Source organism: Oncorhynchus tshawytscha, linkage group LG18, assembly GCF_018296145.1.
Source record: "Oncorhynchus tshawytscha isolate Ot180627B linkage group LG18, Otsh_v2.0, whole genome shotgun sequence".
Classification (NCBI taxonomy): Eukaryota; Metazoa; Chordata; class Actinopteri; order Salmoniformes; family Salmonidae; genus Oncorhynchus; species Oncorhynchus tshawytscha.
Genome location: NC_056446.1, coordinates 36,807,665 through 36,825,164, shown reverse-complemented (window position 1 = coordinate 36,825,164; position 17,500 = coordinate 36,807,665). Strand labels below are relative to the sequence as shown.

At 45.1% G+C, this 17,500-nt stretch overlaps 1 protein-coding gene across 2 annotated transcripts in view; it reads right to left on the bottom strand.

Moving 5' to 3' along the window:
• The window catches only part of LOC112218026 (B-cell lymphoma/leukemia 11B), a 66,605-nt gene that overhangs the window by 33,546 nt on the left and 15,559 nt on the right, over nucleotides 1-17,500 (bottom strand). For both annotated transcript variants that reach the window (XM_042301001.1, XM_042301002.1), the window contains one exon: nucleotides 17,376-17,500. This exon is cut by the window's right edge and continues 244 nt beyond it. In XM_042301001.1, coding sequence (XP_042156935.1) covers nucleotides 17,376-17,500 — 125 coding nt within the window. The remainder of the gene's footprint in view (nucleotides 1-17,375) is intronic.

Genomic DNA, 17,500 nt, shown 5'->3' with positions numbered 1-17,500 from the left:
ACATAGCCTGGTTCCTCTCTAGGTTTCTTCCTAGGTTCTGGCCTTTCTAGGGAGTTTTTCCTAGCCACCATGCTTCTACACCTGCATTGCTTGCTGTTTTGGGGTTTTAGGCTGGGTTTCTGTACAGCACTTTGTTACATCAGCTGATGTAAGAAGGGCTTTATAAATACATTAGATTGATTGATTGATCCTTCAGAAGGGGGGCCAGCAGTGCCCTACAGTAACTACATAATTCACTACTGCAAACAAGACAGTAAATTCCATAATGTTCAACATTTCAGCCTAGTTCACAGTGTAGTCCTCTAGAGATGTATCTCAGCCCAGGCAGATCAAAGATGGATGGGTAGAGAGAGAGAATCATGAAATATTCACTCAGAGTGTGTGTGTGTGTGTGTGTGTGTGCGTGTGTCTGTGTGTCTGTGTCTGTGTATCTGTGTCTGTGTGTCTGTGTGTGTGTCAATGTATGTGTCTGTGTGTGTGTGTGTGTGTGTGTGTGTGTGTGTGTGTGTGTGTGTGTGTGTGTGTGTGTGTGTGTGTGTGTGTGTGTGTGTGTGTGTGTGTGTGTGTGTGTGTGTGTGTGTGTGTGTGTGTGTGTCTGTGTGTCTGTGTGTGTGTGTGTGTGTCTGTGTGTGTGTGTGTGTGTGTGTGTGTGTGTGTGTGTGTGTGTGTGTGTGTGTGTGGTGGTGATGTCTCGGTGCACATCCAGAGGGGATATGAGGTGTCTGGAGATGGGTTCAAAGCCAGGCCAGGGTCGTCGTGGCGACGGCAGAGCTCCCTTAGCGACAGCCGTGCGCTGTCTGATGACACTCATCATTCTTCACACACACAATGCTCACGAATATCTCAAACACACACACACGCCACTCTCTCAACCACACACACACACCGCTCACACAGGGTTTACATCAGCTTGAGAAATGAAGACATTCAGAAGCCATTTTTCATCCCAACATCATCTATGTGTGTGTGTGTGTGTGTGTGTGTGTGTGTGTGTGTGTGTGTGTGTGTGTGTTTGTGTTCCGTTAAATGTGCTAGCCTCACAACATCTTTGCAGTGTAAGCTGCGTACTGACGCAGTACAAGGCCGAGGCAGGATGTTACAAAAAGAAACCAACTGTGGTTTCAGACAGGAGAGGAGGGGGTTGAGGTGTATTTCTGAGTGTGTGCATGTGGGCAGCTTGTTTCACATGCCTGACTGTGTGCGTGCAGACAGTCCCTATCTAAAACTGTCCCCATAGGAGAACCTTTTGAAAAACTATTTTGGATCCATGCAGAACTCTTTAGATTCCAGGTAGAACCCTTTTGGATCCAGGTAGAACCCTTTAGGTTCCAGGAAGAACCATTTTGGATCCAGGTAGAACCCTTTAGGTTCCAGGTAGAACCCTTTTGGATCCAGGTAGAACCATTTAGGTTCAAGGTAGAATCCTTTTTGGGATGTACGTAGAACCTTTTCCACATAATGGTTCTACCTGGAACCAAAAAGGGATCTACCTGGATCCAAAAGGGTTCTTCTATGGGGACAGTTTTAGACAGGAACTGTCTGCATACATACACGCAGGCATGAAAAACAAGCTGCCCACAATCAGAAATACACCTTAAGCCCCTCCTCTTCTGTCTGAAACAACTAACAGTTGGGTTCCTTTTGTAACATCCTGCCTCGGCCTTGTTCTGTGTCATTACGTAGAGGAACCCCATTCTACTAAGATGTGTGTCTGTGTGTGTGGGGGGTTCATGTGCATGCCATGCTTGCATTTCTGCATTTGTATGAGTGCGTGCATGACAGATCAGGTCAGCCGTTCTCCCTAACTAACTGCAGTGCTCTGTTCTGCCCTCTTTATCAGGACTGCCCAAGGACTGGAGATAAACTGTCCTGTAGGTTATCAGTCCAACCCCCTTCCTGGAGATCTACTGTCCTGTAGGTTTTCAGTCCAACCCCCTTCCCGGAGATCTACTGTCCTGTAGGTTTTCAGTCCAACCCCCTTCCTGGAGATCTACTGTCCTGGAGGTTTTCAGTCCATCCCTAATTTAGCATATCTGATTCAGCTAGTTAAGTTCTTGTTGAGCAGCTAATTAGTTTAATCAGGTGTGTTAAATTAGGGATGGACTGATAACCTAAAGGACAGTAGATCTCCAGGAAGAGGGTTGGACTGAAAACCTATAGGACAATAGATCTCCAAGAAGAGTTATGGACTGATAACCTACAGGACAGTTTATCTCCAGGAAGAGTGTTGGGCAGCGATGGTCTATAGCATGTTTCCCTTCCTCACCTCCACCGCAGGCACTATGATGTACTCTGTTCTGTCTGGCAGCCATGCTGGATATAATTAGCCCTTTTAAACATCATCTGGTTTGGCTGAAACTTAAGAAGAAGTCTCTAAGTGGTATTCTAACGTGTTGAGTAAAGCTTGAAACACTCTTCAGCTGTTTCATTAATTCATTCAGCCCTGGAGTGCTTCATTGTCCTGCATTCCGATAGATAAGGTTGACTTTTCCTCCGGTGAAATAAATCAAGGGAAGGTCACTGTAATACTGTGGAAGCAGAAGAAAGGCATCAAACTGTGTGAGTCGGTGGGATTCTGACTCTGATTCTGACTAAATTTGAGTTTTGGATGAACTCAAATGAGTATATGAGGACACTATATTTATCTCTGTCTGCTATAGGTTAAATTGTGTAGGTTCTCTGTCTGCTATTGGTTGAGTTGTGTAGGAGAACAGTATATTTGGCTCTGTCTGCTATAGGTTGAGTTATGTAGGAGGACAGTATATTCCTCTGTCTGCTATATGTTGAGTTGTGTAGGAGGACAGTATATTTCTCTGTCTGCTATAGGTTGAGTTGTGTAGGAGGACAGTATAATTCCCTCTGTCTGCTATAGATTGAGTTGTGTAGGAGGACAGTATATTTCTCTGTCTGCTACAGGTTGAGTTGGGTAGGAGGACACTATATTTTTCTGTCTGTTATAGGTTGAGTTGTGTAGGAGGACACTATATTCCTCTCTATCTGTTATAGGTTGAGTTGTGTAGGTTATCTGTCTGCTATAGGTTGAGTTGTATAGGAGGACAGTATATTTCTCTGTCTGCTATAGGTTGAGTTGTGTAGGAGGACAGTATATTTTCTGTCTGCTACAGGTTGAGTTGTGTAGGAGGACAGTATATTTCCCTCTGTCTGCTATAGGTTGAGTTGTGTAGGTTCTCTGTCTGCTATAGGTTGAGTTGTGTAGGAGGACTGTATATTTTCTGTCTGCTATAGGTTGAGTTGTGTAGGAGGACTGTATATTTTCTGTCTGCTACAGGTTGAGTTGTGTAGGAGGACAGTAAATTCCCCCTCTGTCTGCTATAGGTTGAGTTGTGTAGGTTCTCTGTCTGCTATAGGTTGAGTTATGTAGGAGGACACTATATTTATCTCTGTCTGCTATAGGTTGAATTGTGTAGGTTCTCTGTCTGCTATAGGTTGAGTTGTGTAGGTTCTCTGTCTGCTATAGGTTGAGTTATGTAGGAGGACACTATATTTATCTCTGTCTGCTATAGGTTGAATTGTGTAGGTTTTCTGTCTGCTATTGGTTGAGTTGTGTAGGAGAACAGTATATTTATCTCTGTCTGCTATAGGTTGAGTTGTGTAGGTTCTCTGTCTGCTATAGGTTGAGTTGTGTAGGAGGACAGTATATTTATCTGTCTGCTATAGATTGAGTTGTGTAGGAGGACAGTATATTTATCTGTCTCCTATAGGTTAAGTTGTGTAGAAGGACAGTATATTTCTCTGTCTGTTATAGGTTGAGTTGTGTAGGAGGACAGTATATTTATCTCTGTCTGCTATAGGTTGAGATGTGTAGGAGGACAGTATATTTATCTCTGTCTGCTATAGGTTGAGTTGTGTAGGAGGACAGTATATTTCTCTCTGTCTGCTATAGGTTGAGTTGTGTAGGAGGACAGTATATTTTTCTCTGTCTGCTATAGGTTGAGTTGTGTAGGAGAACAGTATATTTCTCTCTGTCTGCTATAGGTTGAGTTGTGTAGGTTCTCTGTCTGCTATAGGATGAGTTGTGTAGGAGGACAGTATATTTATCTGTCTGCTACAGGTTCAGTTGTGTAGGAGGACAGTATATTTATCTGTCTGCTATAGGTTCAGTTGTGTAGGAGGACAGTATATTTAATTCTGTCTGCTATAGGTTCAGTTGTGTAGGAGGACAGTATATTTATCTGTCTGCTATAGGTTGAGTTGTGTAGGTTCTCTGTCTGCTATTGGCTGAGTTGTGTAGGAGAACAGTATATATTTCTCTGTCTGCTATAGGTTGAGTTGTGTAGGAGGACTGTGATAACATGCGTCTTGGTGAGAGGTGTAGGAGTCAGGCGCAGGAGAGAGCAGATATGTCTGAGAAGCGTGTTTAATAATATAGTCCAGCAATACAAAAACGGCACAGACCAAAACCCCAAAACTACGCTCTTGAATAATCAGAAACTGGTGCAAACGCACGGAGGAACAAACACAGTTCCGACACTTTACATACACGTGCGTAATAGCGAAAAAACAACAAACATCAAATACAATGGAGCGCAATGCACACAAGTCTAATCCTGCACGAATTACGGCAGGTAACAGGTGCCCTATATACCCACAGAAATCAAAGCAACTGAAACCAGGTGTGAAAAGGAACACAGACAAAACAACCAGAAAAAGAAAAAGGGATCGGTAGCGGCTAGTAGACCGGCTAGTAGACCGGCTAGTAGACCGGCTAGTAGACCGGCTAGTAGACCGGCTAGTAGACCGGCTAGTAGACCGGCTAGTAGACCGGCTAGTAGACCGGCTAGTAGACCGGCTAGTAGACCGGCTAGTAGACCGGCTAGTAGACCGGCTAGTAGACCGGCTAGTAGACCGGCTAGTAGACCGGCTAGTAGACCGGCTAGTAGACCGGCTAGTAGACCGGCTAGTAGACCGGCTAGTAGACCGGCTAGTAGACCGGCTAGTAGACCGGCTAGTAGACCGGCTAGTAGACCGGCTAGTAGACCGGCTAGTAGACCGGCTAGTAGACCGGCTAGTAGACCGGCTAGTAGACCGGCTAGTAGACCGGCTAGTAGACCGGCTAGTAGACCGGCTAGTAGACCGGCTAGTAGACGGCGGCTAGTAGACCGGCTAGTAGACCGGCTAGTAGACCGGCTAGTAGACCGGCTAGTAGACCGGCTAGTAACCGGCTAGTAGACCGGCTAGTAGACCGGCTAGTAGACCGGCTAGTAGACCGGCTAGTAGACCGGCTAGTAGACCGGCTAGTAGACCGGCTAGTAGACCGGCTAGTAGACCGGCTAGTAGACCGGCTAGTAGACCGGCTAGTAGACCGGCTAGTAAACCGGCTAGTAGACCGGCTAGTAGACCGGCTAGTAGACCGGCTAGTAGACCGGCTAGTAAACCGGCTAGTAGACCGGCTAGTAGACCGGCTAGTAGACCGGCTAGTAAACCGGCTAGTAGACCGGCTAGTAGACCGGCTAGTAGACCGGCTAGTAGACCGGCTAGTAGACCGGCTAGTAGACCGGCTAGTAGACCGGCTAGTAAACCGGCTAGTAGACCGGCTAGTAGACCGGCTAGTAGACCGGCTAGTAGACCGGCTAGTAGACCGGCTAGTAGACCGGCTAGTAGACCGGCTAGTAGACCGGCTAGTAGACCGGCTAGTAGACCGGCTAGTAGACCGGCTAGTAGACCGGCTAGTAGACCGGCTAGTAAACCGGCTAGTAAACCGGCTAGTAGACCGGCAAGTAGACCGGCTAGTAGACCGGCTAGTAGACCGGCTAGTAGACCGGCTAGTAGACTGGCTAGTAAACCGGCGACGCCGAGCGCCGCCCAAACAGGGAGAGGAGTTACCTTCGGTAGAAGTCGTGACATGGACACTATATTTCTCTCTATCTGCTATAGGTTGAGTTTTGTAGGTTATCTGTCTGCTGTAGGTTGAGTTGTATAGGAGGACAGTATATTTCCCTCTGTCTGCTATAGGTTGAGTTGTGTAGGTTCTCTGTCTGCTATAGGTTGAGTTGTGTAGGAGGACAGTATATTTCTCTGTCTGCTATAGATTGAGTTGTGTAGGAGGACAGTATATTTCCCTCTGTCTGCTATAGGTTGAGTTGTGTAGGTCCTCTGTCTGCTATAGGTTGACTTGTGTAGGAGGACAGTATATTTCTCTGTCTGCTATAGGTTGAGTTGTGTAGGAATACAGTCTTTCTCATCATATATATGGGCGGCCTCTCTGCTTATGTAGAATTTGACTTATTATTCCCCAACTTCCCGATTCTACTATCTCCAGTCTACCAGTTTGCGTTCCGAAAGTAGTGACTGTGTGACCTCTATATTAGTGACTGTGTGACCTCTATAGTAGTGACTGTGTGTCCTCTATAGTAGTGACTGTTTGTCCTCTATAGTAGTGACTGTGTGGCCTCTACAGTAGTGACTGTTTGGCATCTATAGTAGTGACTGTGTGTCCTCTATATTAGTGACTGTGTGGCCTCTATAGTAGTGACTGCCTGTCCTCTATAGTAGTGACTTTATGGCCTCTATAGTAGAGACGGTGTGTCCTCTATAGTAGTGACTGTGTGGCCTCTATAGTAGTGACTGTGTGTCCTCTATATTAGTGACTGTGTGGTCTCTATAGTAGTGACTGTGTGTCCTCTTTATTAGTTACTGTGTGGCCTCTATAGTAGTGACTGTGTGGCCTCTATAGTAGTGACTGTGTGGCCTCTATAGTAGTGACTGTGTGTCCTCTTAAGTAGTGACTGTGTGGCTTCTATAGCAGTGACTGTGTGGCCTCTATAGTAGTGACTGTGTGGCCTCTATAGTAGTGACTGTTTGGCCTCTATAGTAGTGACTGTTTGGCCTCTATAGTAGTGACTGTTTGGCCTCTATAGTATTGACTGTTTGGCCTCTATAGTATTGACTGTTTGGCCTCTATAATAGTGACTGTGTGTCCTCTATAGTAGTGACTGTGTGTCCTCTATAGTAGTGCCTGTGTGGCCTCTATACTAGTGACTGTGTGGCATCTATAGTAGTGATTGTGTGGCCTCTATAGTAGTGACTGTTTGTCCTCTATAGTAGTGACTGTGTGGCCTCTACAGTAGTGACTGTTTGGCATCTATAGTAGTGACTGTGTGTCCTCTATATTAGTGACTGTGTGGCCTCTATAGTAGTGACTGCCTGTCCTCTATAGTAGTGACTTTATGGCCTCTATAGTAGAGACGGTGTGTCCTCTATAGTAGTGACTGTGTGGCCTCTATAGTAGTGACTGTGTGTCCTCTATATTAGTGACTGTGTGGTCTCTATAGTAGTGACTGTGTGTCCTCTTTATTAGTTACTGTGTGGCCTCTATAGTAGTGACTGTGTGGCCTCTATAGTAGTGACTGTGTGGCCTCTATAGTAGTGACTGTGTGTCCTCTTAAGTAGTGACTGTGTGGCTTCTATAGCAGTGACTGTGTGGCCTCTATAGTAGTGACTGTGTGGCCTCTATAGTAGTGACTGTTTGGCCTCTATAGTAGTGACTGTTTGGCCTCTATAGTAGTGACTGTTTGGCCTCTATAGTATTGACTGTTTGGCCTCTATAGTATTGACTGTTTGGCCTCTATAATAGTGACTGTGTGTCCTCTATAGTAGTGACTGTGTGTCCTCTATAGTAGTGCCTGTGTGGCCTCTATACTAGTGACTGTGTGGCATCTATAGTAGTGATTGTGTGGCCTCTATAGTAGTGACTGTGTGGCCTCTATAGTACTGACTGTGTGGCCTATATAGTAGTGACTGTGTGGGCTCTATAGTAGTGACTGTGTGGCCTCTATAGTAGTGAATGTGTGGCCTCTATAGTAGTGACTGTGTGGCCTCTATAGTAGTGACTGTGTGGCCTCTATAGTAGTGACTGTTTGTCCTCTATAGTAGTGACGGTGTGGCCTCTATAGTAGTTACTGTGTGTCCTCTATAGTAGTGACTGTGTGGCCTCTATAGTTGTGACTGTGTGGTCTCTATAGTAGTTACTGTGTAACCTCTATATTAGTGACTGTGTGGACTCTATAGTAGTGACTGTGTGTCCTCTATAGTAGTGACTGTGTGGCCTCTATAGTAGTGACTGTATGGCCTCTATAGTACTGACTGTGTGTCCTCTATAGTAGTGACTGTGTGGCCTCTATAGTAGTGACTGTGTGGCCTCTATAGTAGTGACTGTGTGACCTCTATATTAGTGAATGTGTGGCCTCTATAGTAGTGACTGTGTGTCCTCTGTAGTAGTGACTGTGTGTCCTCTATAATAGTGACTGTGTGTCCTCTATATTAGTGAATGTGTGGCCTCTATAGTACTGACTGTGTGTCCTCTATAGTAGTGACTGTGTGTCCTCTATAATAGTGACTGTGTGTCCTCTATATTAGTGAATGTGTGGCCTCTATAGTAGTGACTGTGTGTCCTCTGTAGTAGTGACTGTGTGGCCTCTATTGTTGTGACTGTGTGTCCTCTATAGTAGTGACTGTGTATCCTCTATATTAATGACTGTGTGGTCTCTATAGCAGTGACTGTGTGTCCTCTATATTAGTGACTGTGTGGCCTCTATAGTAGTGACTGTGTGGCCTCTATAGTAGTGACTGTGTGGCCTCTATAGTAGTGATTGTGTGGCCTCTATAGTAGTGACTGTGTGGCCTCTATAGTACTGACTATGTGGCCTATATAGTAGTGACTGTGTGGGCTCTATAGTAGTGACTGTGTGGCCTCTGTAGTAGTGACTGTGTGTCCTCTATAGAAGTGACTGTATGGCCTCTATAGTAGAGACAGTGTGTCCTCTATAGTAGTGACTGTTTGGCCTCTATAGTATTGACTGTTTGGCCTCTATAATAGTGACTGTGTGTCCTCTATAGTAGTGACTGTGTGTCCTCTATAGTAGTGCCTGTGTGGCCTCTATACTAGTGACTGTGTGGCATCTATAGTAGTGATTGTGTGGCCTCTATAGTAGTGACTGTTTGTCCTCTATAGTAGTGACTGTGTGGCCTCTACAGTAGTGACTGTTTGGCATCTATAGTAGTGACTGTGTGTCCTCTATATTAGTGACTGTGTGGCCTCTATAGTAGTGACTGCCTGTCCTCTATAGTAGTGACTTTATAGGCGGTGTGTCCTCTATAGTAGAGTGTGGCCTCTATAGTAGTGTGTGTCCTCTATAGTAGTGACTGTGTGGCCTCTATAGTAGTGACTGTGTGTCCTCTATATAGTAGTGACTGTGTTACTGGTGGCCTCTATAGTAGTGACTGTGTGGCCTCTATAGTAGTGACTGTGTGGCCTCTATAGTAGTGACTGTGTGTCCTCTTAAGTAGTGACTGTGTGGCTTCTATAGCAGTGACTGTGTGGCCTCTATAGTAGTGACTGTGTGGCCTCTATAGTAGTGACTGTTTGGCCTCTATAGTAGTGACTGTTTGGCCTCTATAGTAGTGACTGTTTGGCCTCTATAGTATTGACTGTTTGGCCTCTATAGTATTGACTGTTTGGCCTCTATAATAGTGACTGTGTGTCCTCTATAGTAGTGACTGTGTGTCCTCTATAGTAGTGCCTGTGTGGCCTCTATACTAGTGACTGTGTGGCATCTATAGTAGTGATTGTGTGGCCTCTATAGTAGTGACTGTGTGGCCTCTATAGTACTGACTGTGTGGCCTATATAGTAGTGACTGTGTGGGCTCTATAGTAGTGACTGTGTGGCCTCTATAGTAGTGAATGTGTGGCCTCTATAGTAGTGACTGTGTGGCCTCTATAGTAGTGACTGTGTGGCCTCTATAGTAGTGACTGTTTGTCCTCTATAGTAGTGACGGTGTGGCCTCTATAGTAGTTACTGTGTGTCCTCTATAGTAGTGACTGTGTGGCCTCTATAGTTGTGACTGTGTGGTCTCTATAGTAGTTACTGTGTAACCTCTATATTAGTGACTGTGTGGACTCTATAGTAGTGACTGTGTGTCCTCTATAGTAGTGACTGTGTGGCCTCTATAGTAGTGACTGTATGGCCTCTATAGTACTGACTGTGTGTCCTCTATAGTAGTGACTGTGTGGCCTCTATAGTAGTGACTGTGTGGCCTCTATAGTAGTGACTGTGTGACCTCTATATTAGTGAATGTGTGGCCTCTATAGTAGTGACTGTGTGTCCTCTGTAGTAGTGACTGTGTGTCCTCTATAATAGTGACTGTGTGTCCTCTATATTAGTGAATGTGTGGCCTCTATAGTACTGACTGTGTGTCCTCTATAGTAGTGACTGTGTGTCCTCTATAATAGTGACTGTGTGTCCTCTATATTAGTGAATGTGTGGCCTCTATAGTAGTGACTGTGTGTCCTCTGTAGTAGTGACTGTGTGGCCTCTATTGTTGTGACTGTGTGTCCTCTATAGTAGTGACTGTGTATCCTCTATATTAATGACTGTGTGGTCTCTATAGCAGTGACTGTGTGTCCTCTATATTAGTGACTGTGTGGCCTCTATAGTAGTGACTGTGTGGCCTCTATAGTAGTGACTGTGTGGCCTCTATAGTAGTGATTGTGTGGCCTCTATAGTAGTGACTGTGTGGCCTCTATAGTACTGACTATGTGGCCTATATAGTAGTGACTGTGTGGGCTCTATAGTAGTGACTGTGTGGCCTCTGTAGTAGTGACTGTGTGTCCTCTATAGAAGTGACTGTATGGCCTCTATAGTAGAGACAGTGTGTCCTCTATAGTAGTGACTGTGTGTCCTCTATATTAATTACTGTGTGGCCTCTATAGTAGTGACTGTGTGGCCTCTATAGTAGTGACTGTGTGGCCTCTATAGTAGTGACTGTGTGGCCTCTATAGTAGTGACTGTGCAGCCTCTATAGTAGTTACTGTGTGGCCTCTATAGTAGTGACTGTTTGGCCTCTATAGTAGCGACTGTTTGGCCTCTATAGTAGTGACTGTTTGGCCTCTATAATATTGACTGTTTGGCCTCTATAGAAGTGACTATGTGTCCTCTATAGTAGTGCCTGTGTGGCCTCTATAGTAGTGACTGTGTGGCCTCTATAGTCGTGACTGTGTGGCCTCTATAGTAGTGACTGTGTGGCCTCTATAGTAGTGACTGTGTGTCCTCTATAGAAGTGACTGTATGTCCTCTATAGTAGAGACAGTGTGTCCTCTATAGTAGTGACTGTGTGGCCTCTATATTATTACTGTGTGGCCTCTATAGTAGTGACTGTGTGGCCTCTATAGTAGTGACTGTGTGGCCTCTATAGTAGTGACTGTGTGGCCTCTATAGTAGTGACTGTGCAGCCTCTATAGTAGTTACTGTGTGGCCTCTATAGTAGTGACTGTTTGGCCTCTATAGTAGCGACTGTTTGGCCTCTATAGTAGTGACTGTTTGGCCTCTATAATATTGACTGTTTGGCGTCTATAGAAGTGACTGTGTGGCCTCTATAGTAGTGACTGTGTGGCCTCTATAGTAGTGACTGTGTGGCCTCTATAGTAGTGACTGTGTGGACTCTATTGTAGTGACTGTGTGGCCTCTATAGTAGTGACTGTGTGGCATCTATAGTAGTGACTGTGTGGCCTCTATAGTAGTGACTGTGTGACCTCTATAGTAGTGACTGTGTGACCTCTATAGTAGGGACTGTGTGGCCTCTATAGTAGTGACTGTGTGGCCTCTATAGTAGTGACTGTGTGACCTCTATAGTAGTGACTGTGTGGCATCTATAGTAGTGACTGTGTGGCATCTATAGTAGTGACTGTGTGGCATCTATAGTAGTGACTGTGTGACCTCTATAGTAGTGACTGTGTGACCTCTATAGTAGTGACTGTGTGGCCTCTATAGTAGTGACTGTGTGACCTCTATAGTAGTGACTGTGTGGCATCTATAGTAGTGACTGTGTGGCATCTATAGTAGTGACTGTGTGGCATCTATAGTAGTGACTGTGTGGCATCTATAGTAGTGACTGTGTGGCATCTATAGTAGTGACTGTGTGGCATCTATAGTAGTGACTGTGTGGCATCTATAGTAGTGACTGTGTGGCATCTATAGTAGTGACTGTGTGGCACCTATAGTAGTGACTGTGTGGCATCTATAGTAGTGACTGTGTGTCCTCTATAGTAGTGACTGTGTGGCCTCTATAGTAGTGACTGTATGGCCTCTATAGTACTGACTGTGTGTCCTCTATAGTAGTGACTGTGTGGCCTCTATAGTAGTGACTGTGTGGCCTCTATAGTAGTGACTGTGTGACCTCTATATTAGTGAATGTGTGGCCTCTATTGTAGTGACTGTGTGTCCTCTGTAGTAGTGACTGTGTGTCCTCTATAATAGTGACTGTGTGTCCTCTATATTAGTGAATGTGTGGCCTCTATAGTACTGACTGTGTGTCCTCTATAGTAGTGACTGTGTGTCCTCTATAATAGTGACTGTGTGTCCTCTATATTAGTGAATGTGTGGCCTCTATAGTAGTGACTGTGTGTCCTCTGTAGTAGTGACTGTGTGGCCTCTATTGTTGTGACTGTGTGTCCTCTATAGTAGTGACTGTGTATCCTCTATATTAATGACTGTGTGGTCTCTATAGCAGTGACTGTGTGTCCTCTATATTAGTGACTGTGTGGCCTCTATAGTAGTGACTGTGTGGCCTCTATAGTAGTGACTGTGTGGCCTCTATAGTAGTGATTGTGTGGCCTATATAGTAGTGACTGTGTGGGCTCTATAGTAGTGACTGTGTGGCCTCTGTAGTAGTGACTGTGTGTCCTCTATAGAAGTGACTGTATGGCCTCTATAGTAGAGACAGTGTGTCCTCTATAGTAGTGACTGTGTGTCCTCTATATTAATTACTGTGTGGCCTCTATAGTAGTGACTGTGTGGCCTCTATAGTAGTGACTGTGTGGCCTCTATAGTAGTGACTGTGTGGCCTCTATAGTAGTGACTGTGCAGCCTCTATAGTAGTTACTGTGTGGCCTCTATAGTAGTGACTGTTTGGCCTCTATAGTAGCGACTGTTTGGCCTCTATAGTAGTGACTGTTTGGCCTCTATAATATTGACTGTTTGGCCTCTATAGAAGTGACTATGTGTCCTCTATAGTAGTGCCTGTGTGGCCTCTATAGTAGTGACTGTGTGGCCTCTATAGTCGTGACTGTGTGGCCTCTATAGTAGTGACTGTGTGGCCTCTATAGTAGTGACTGTGTGTCCTCTATAGAAGTGACTGTATGGCCTCTATAGTAGAGACAGTGTGTCCTCTATAGTAGTGACTGTGTGGCCTCTATATTAATTACTGTGTGGCCTCTATAGTAGTGACTGTGTGGCCTCTATAGTAGTGACTGTGTGGCCTCTATAGTAGTGACTGTGTGGCCTCTATAGTAGTGACTGTGCAGCCTCTATAGTAGTTACTGTGTGGCCTCTATAGTAGTGACTGTTTGGCCTCTATAGTAGCGACTGTTTGGCCTCTATAGTATTGACTGTTTGGCCTCTATAGAAGTGACTTTGTGGCCTCTATAGTAGTGACTGTGTGGCCTCTATAGTAGTGACTGTGTGGCCTCTATAGTAGTGACTGTGTGGACTCTATTGTAGTGATTGTGTGGCCTCTATAGTAGTGACTGTGTGGCATCTATAGTAGTGACTGTGTGGCATCTATAGTAGTGACTGTGTGACCTCTATAGTAGTGACTGTGTGACCTCTATAGTAGTGACTGTGTGGCCTCTATAGTAGTGACTGTGTGACCTCTATAGTAGTGACTGTGTGTCCTCTATAGAAGTGACTGTATGGCCTCTATAGTAGAGACAGTGTGTCCTCTATAGTAGTGACTGTGTGGCCTCTATATTAATTACTGTGTGGCCTCTATAGTAGTGACTGTGTGGCCTCTATAGTAGTGACTGTGTGGCCTCTATAGTAGTGACTGTGTGGCCTCTATAGTAGTGACTGTGCAGCCTCTATAGTAGTTACTGTGTGGCCTCTATAGTAGTGACTGTTTGGCCTCTATAGTAGCGACTGTTTGGCCTCTATAGTATTGACTGTTTGGCCTCTATAGAAGTGACTTTGTGGCCTCTATAGTAGTGACTGTGTGGCCTCTATAGTAGTGACTGTGTGGCCTCTATAGTAGTGACTGTGTGGACTCTATTGTAGTGATTGTGTGGCCTCTATAGTAGTGACTGTGTGGCATCTATAGTAGTGACTGTGTGGCATCTATAGTAGTGACTGTGTGACCTCTATAGTAGTGACTGTGTGACCTCTATAGTAGTGACTGTGTGGCCTCTATAGTAGTGACTGTGTGACCTCTATAGTAGTGACTGTGTGACCTCTATAGTAGTGACTGTGTGACCTCTATAGTAGTGACTGTGTATCCTCTATATTAATGACTGTGTGGTCTCTATAGCAGTGACTGTGTGTCCTCTATATTAGTGACTGTGTGGCCTCTATAGTAGTGACTGTGTGGCCTCTATAGTAGTGACTGTGTGGCCTCTATAGTAGTGATTGTGTGGCCTATATAGTAGTGACTGTGTGGGCTCTATAGTAGTGACTGTGTGGCCTCTGTAGTAGTGACTGTGTGTCCTCTATAGAAGTGACTGTATGGCCTCTATAGTAGAGACAGTGTGTCCTCTATAGTAGTGACTGTGTGTCCTCTATATTAATTACTGTGTGGCCTCTATAGTAGTGACTGTGTGGCCTCTATAGTAGTGACTGTGTGGCCTCTATAGTAGTGACTGTGTGGCCTCTATAGTAGTGACTGTGCAGCCTCTATAGTAGTTACTGTGTGGCCTCTATAGTAGTGACTGTTTGGCCTCTATAGTAGCGACTGTTTGGCCTCTATAGTAGTGACTGTTTGGCCTCTATAATATTGACTGTTTGGCCTCTATAGAAGTGACTATGTGTCCTCTATAGTAGTGCCTGTGTGGCCTCTATAGTAGTGACTGTGTGGCCTCTATAGTCGTGACTGTGTGGCCTCTATAGTAGTGACTGTGTGGCCTCTATAGTAGTGACTGTGTGTCCTCTATAGAAGTGACTGTATGGCCTCTATAGTAGAGACAGTGTGTCCTCTATAGTAGTGACTGTGTGGCCTCTATATTAATTACTGTGTGGCCTCTATAGTAGTGACTGTGTGGCCTCTATAGTAGTGACTGTGTGGCCTCTATAGTAGTGACTGTGTGGCCTCTATAGTAGTGACTGTGCAGCCTCTATAGTAGTTACTGTGTGGCCTCTATAGTAGTGACTGTTTGGCCTCTATAGTAGCGACTGTTTGGCCTCTATAGTATTGACTGTTTGGCCTCTATAGAAGTGACTTTGTGGCCTCTATAGTAGTGACTGTGTGGCCTCTATAGTAGTGACTGTGTGGCCTCTATAGTAGTGACTGTGTGGACTCTATTGTAGTGATTGTGTGGCCTCTATAGTAGTGACTGTGTGGCATCTATAGTAGTGACTGTGTGGCATCTATAGTAGTGACTGTGTGACCTCTATAGTAGTGACTGTGTGACCTCTATAGTAGTGACTGTGTGGCCTCTATAGTAGTGACTGTGTGACCTCTATAGTAGTGACTGTGTGTCCTCTATAGAAGTGACTGTATGGCCTCTATAGTAGAGACAGTGTGTCCTCTATAGTAGTGACTGTGTGGCCTCTATATTAATTACTGTGTGGCCTCTATAGTAGTGACTGTGTGGCCTCTATAGTAGTGACTGTGTGGCCTCTATAGTAGTGACTGTGTGGCCTCTATAGTAGTGACTGTGCAGCCTCTATAGTAGTTACTGTGTGGCCTCTATAGTAGTGACTGTTTGGCCTCTATAGTAGCGACTGTTTGGCCTCTATAGTATTGACTGTTTGGCCTCTATAGAAGTGACTTTGTGGCCTCTATAGTAGTGACTGTGTGGCCTCTATAGTAGTGACTGTGTGGCCTCTATAGTAGTGACTGTGTGGACTCTATTGTAGTGATTGTGTGGCCTCTATAGTAGTGACTGTGTGGCATCTATAGTAGTGACTGTGTGGCATCTATAGTAGTGACTGTGTGACCTCTATAGTAGTGACTGTGTGACCTCTATAGTAGTGACTGTGTGGCCTCTATAGTAGTGACTGTGTGACCTCTATAGTAGTGACTGTGTGACCTCTATAGTAGTGACTGTGTGACCTCTATAGTAGTGACTGTGTGGCCTCTATAGTAGTGACTGTGTGACCTCTATAGTGGTGACTGTGTGACCTCTATAGTAGGGACTGTGTGGCCTCTATAGTAGTGACTGTGTGGCCTCTATAGTAGTGACTGTGTGACCTCTATAGTAGTGACTGTGTGGCATCTATAGTAGTGACTGTGTGGCATCTATAGTAGTGACTGTGTGGCATCTATATTAGTGACTGTGTGACCTCTATAGTAGTGACTGTGTGACCTCTATAGTAGTGACTGTGTGGCCTCTATAGTAGTGACTGTGTGACCTCTATAGTAGTGACTGTGTGGCATCTATAGTAGTGACTGTGTGGCATCTATAGTAGTGACTGTGTGGCATCTATAGTAGTGACTGTGTGGCATCTATAGTAGTGACTGTGTGGCATCTATAGTAGTGACTGTGTGGCATCTATAGTAGTGACTGTGTGGCATCTATAGTAGTGACTGTGTGGCACCTATAGTAGTGACTGTGTGGCATCTATAGTAGTGACTGTGTGGCATCTATAGTAGTGACTGTGTGGCATCTATAGTAGTGACTGTGTGGCATCTATAGTAGTGACTGTGTGACCTCTATAGTAGTGACTGTGTGACCGTTATAATAGTGACTGTGTGGCCTCTATAGTAGTGACTGTGTGACCTCTATAGTAGTGACTGTGTGGCATCTATAGTAGTGACTGTGTGGCATCTATAGTAGTGACTGTGTGGCATCTATAGTAGTGACTGTGTGGCATCTATAGTAGTGACTGTGTGGCATCTATAGTAGTGACTGTGTGGCATCTATAGTAGTGACTGTGTGGCATCTATAGTAGTGACTGTGTGGCCTTTTAACTTTTAGCTTGTCCCCCTGCAGCTCCACATGCTAATACTAAACAGACTCTTTAAACCAGATGAATGGTCCTATATCCTCTTTATTAATCCTCTTCTCTGCACCTCCCAGCCACAGCATTTTAATCAGCTTTCTTAACCTTTTGATGCAGCAGAATGTCCTTATGAACACACACAGGGCCTGGCAACGACTCCGCTGTCACGTCCTGGCACAATTGGTTTCAGCAGCAGGGATCCTCCAGGCAGCTTTAGAGCTGGGGCTGCGTAGCGTGTGTGTGTGTGTGTGTGTGTGTGTGTGTGTGTGTGTGTGTGTGTGTGTGCTTAATCGAGTGTCAAAACTCACACTGCACTTGATGCCAAACATGTGTGTATTTGTCTTTATAAACCCAAATATTCTGTCTCTACTCCTTCAAAGCATTTTAAACAGAGCCAGACCAATTGTAATCAGACTTCCAGGTTCCTACCTGTGTTTCCTCTTTCCTGCTTGGGACAGATTCCTTTAGCGGGCGTCAGCCTCCTCTCCTCTTCATCATCCCCATGTGGGGTCACCTGCACCCCCACCTCCACTGGCACCGCCCCTCCTCGTGCC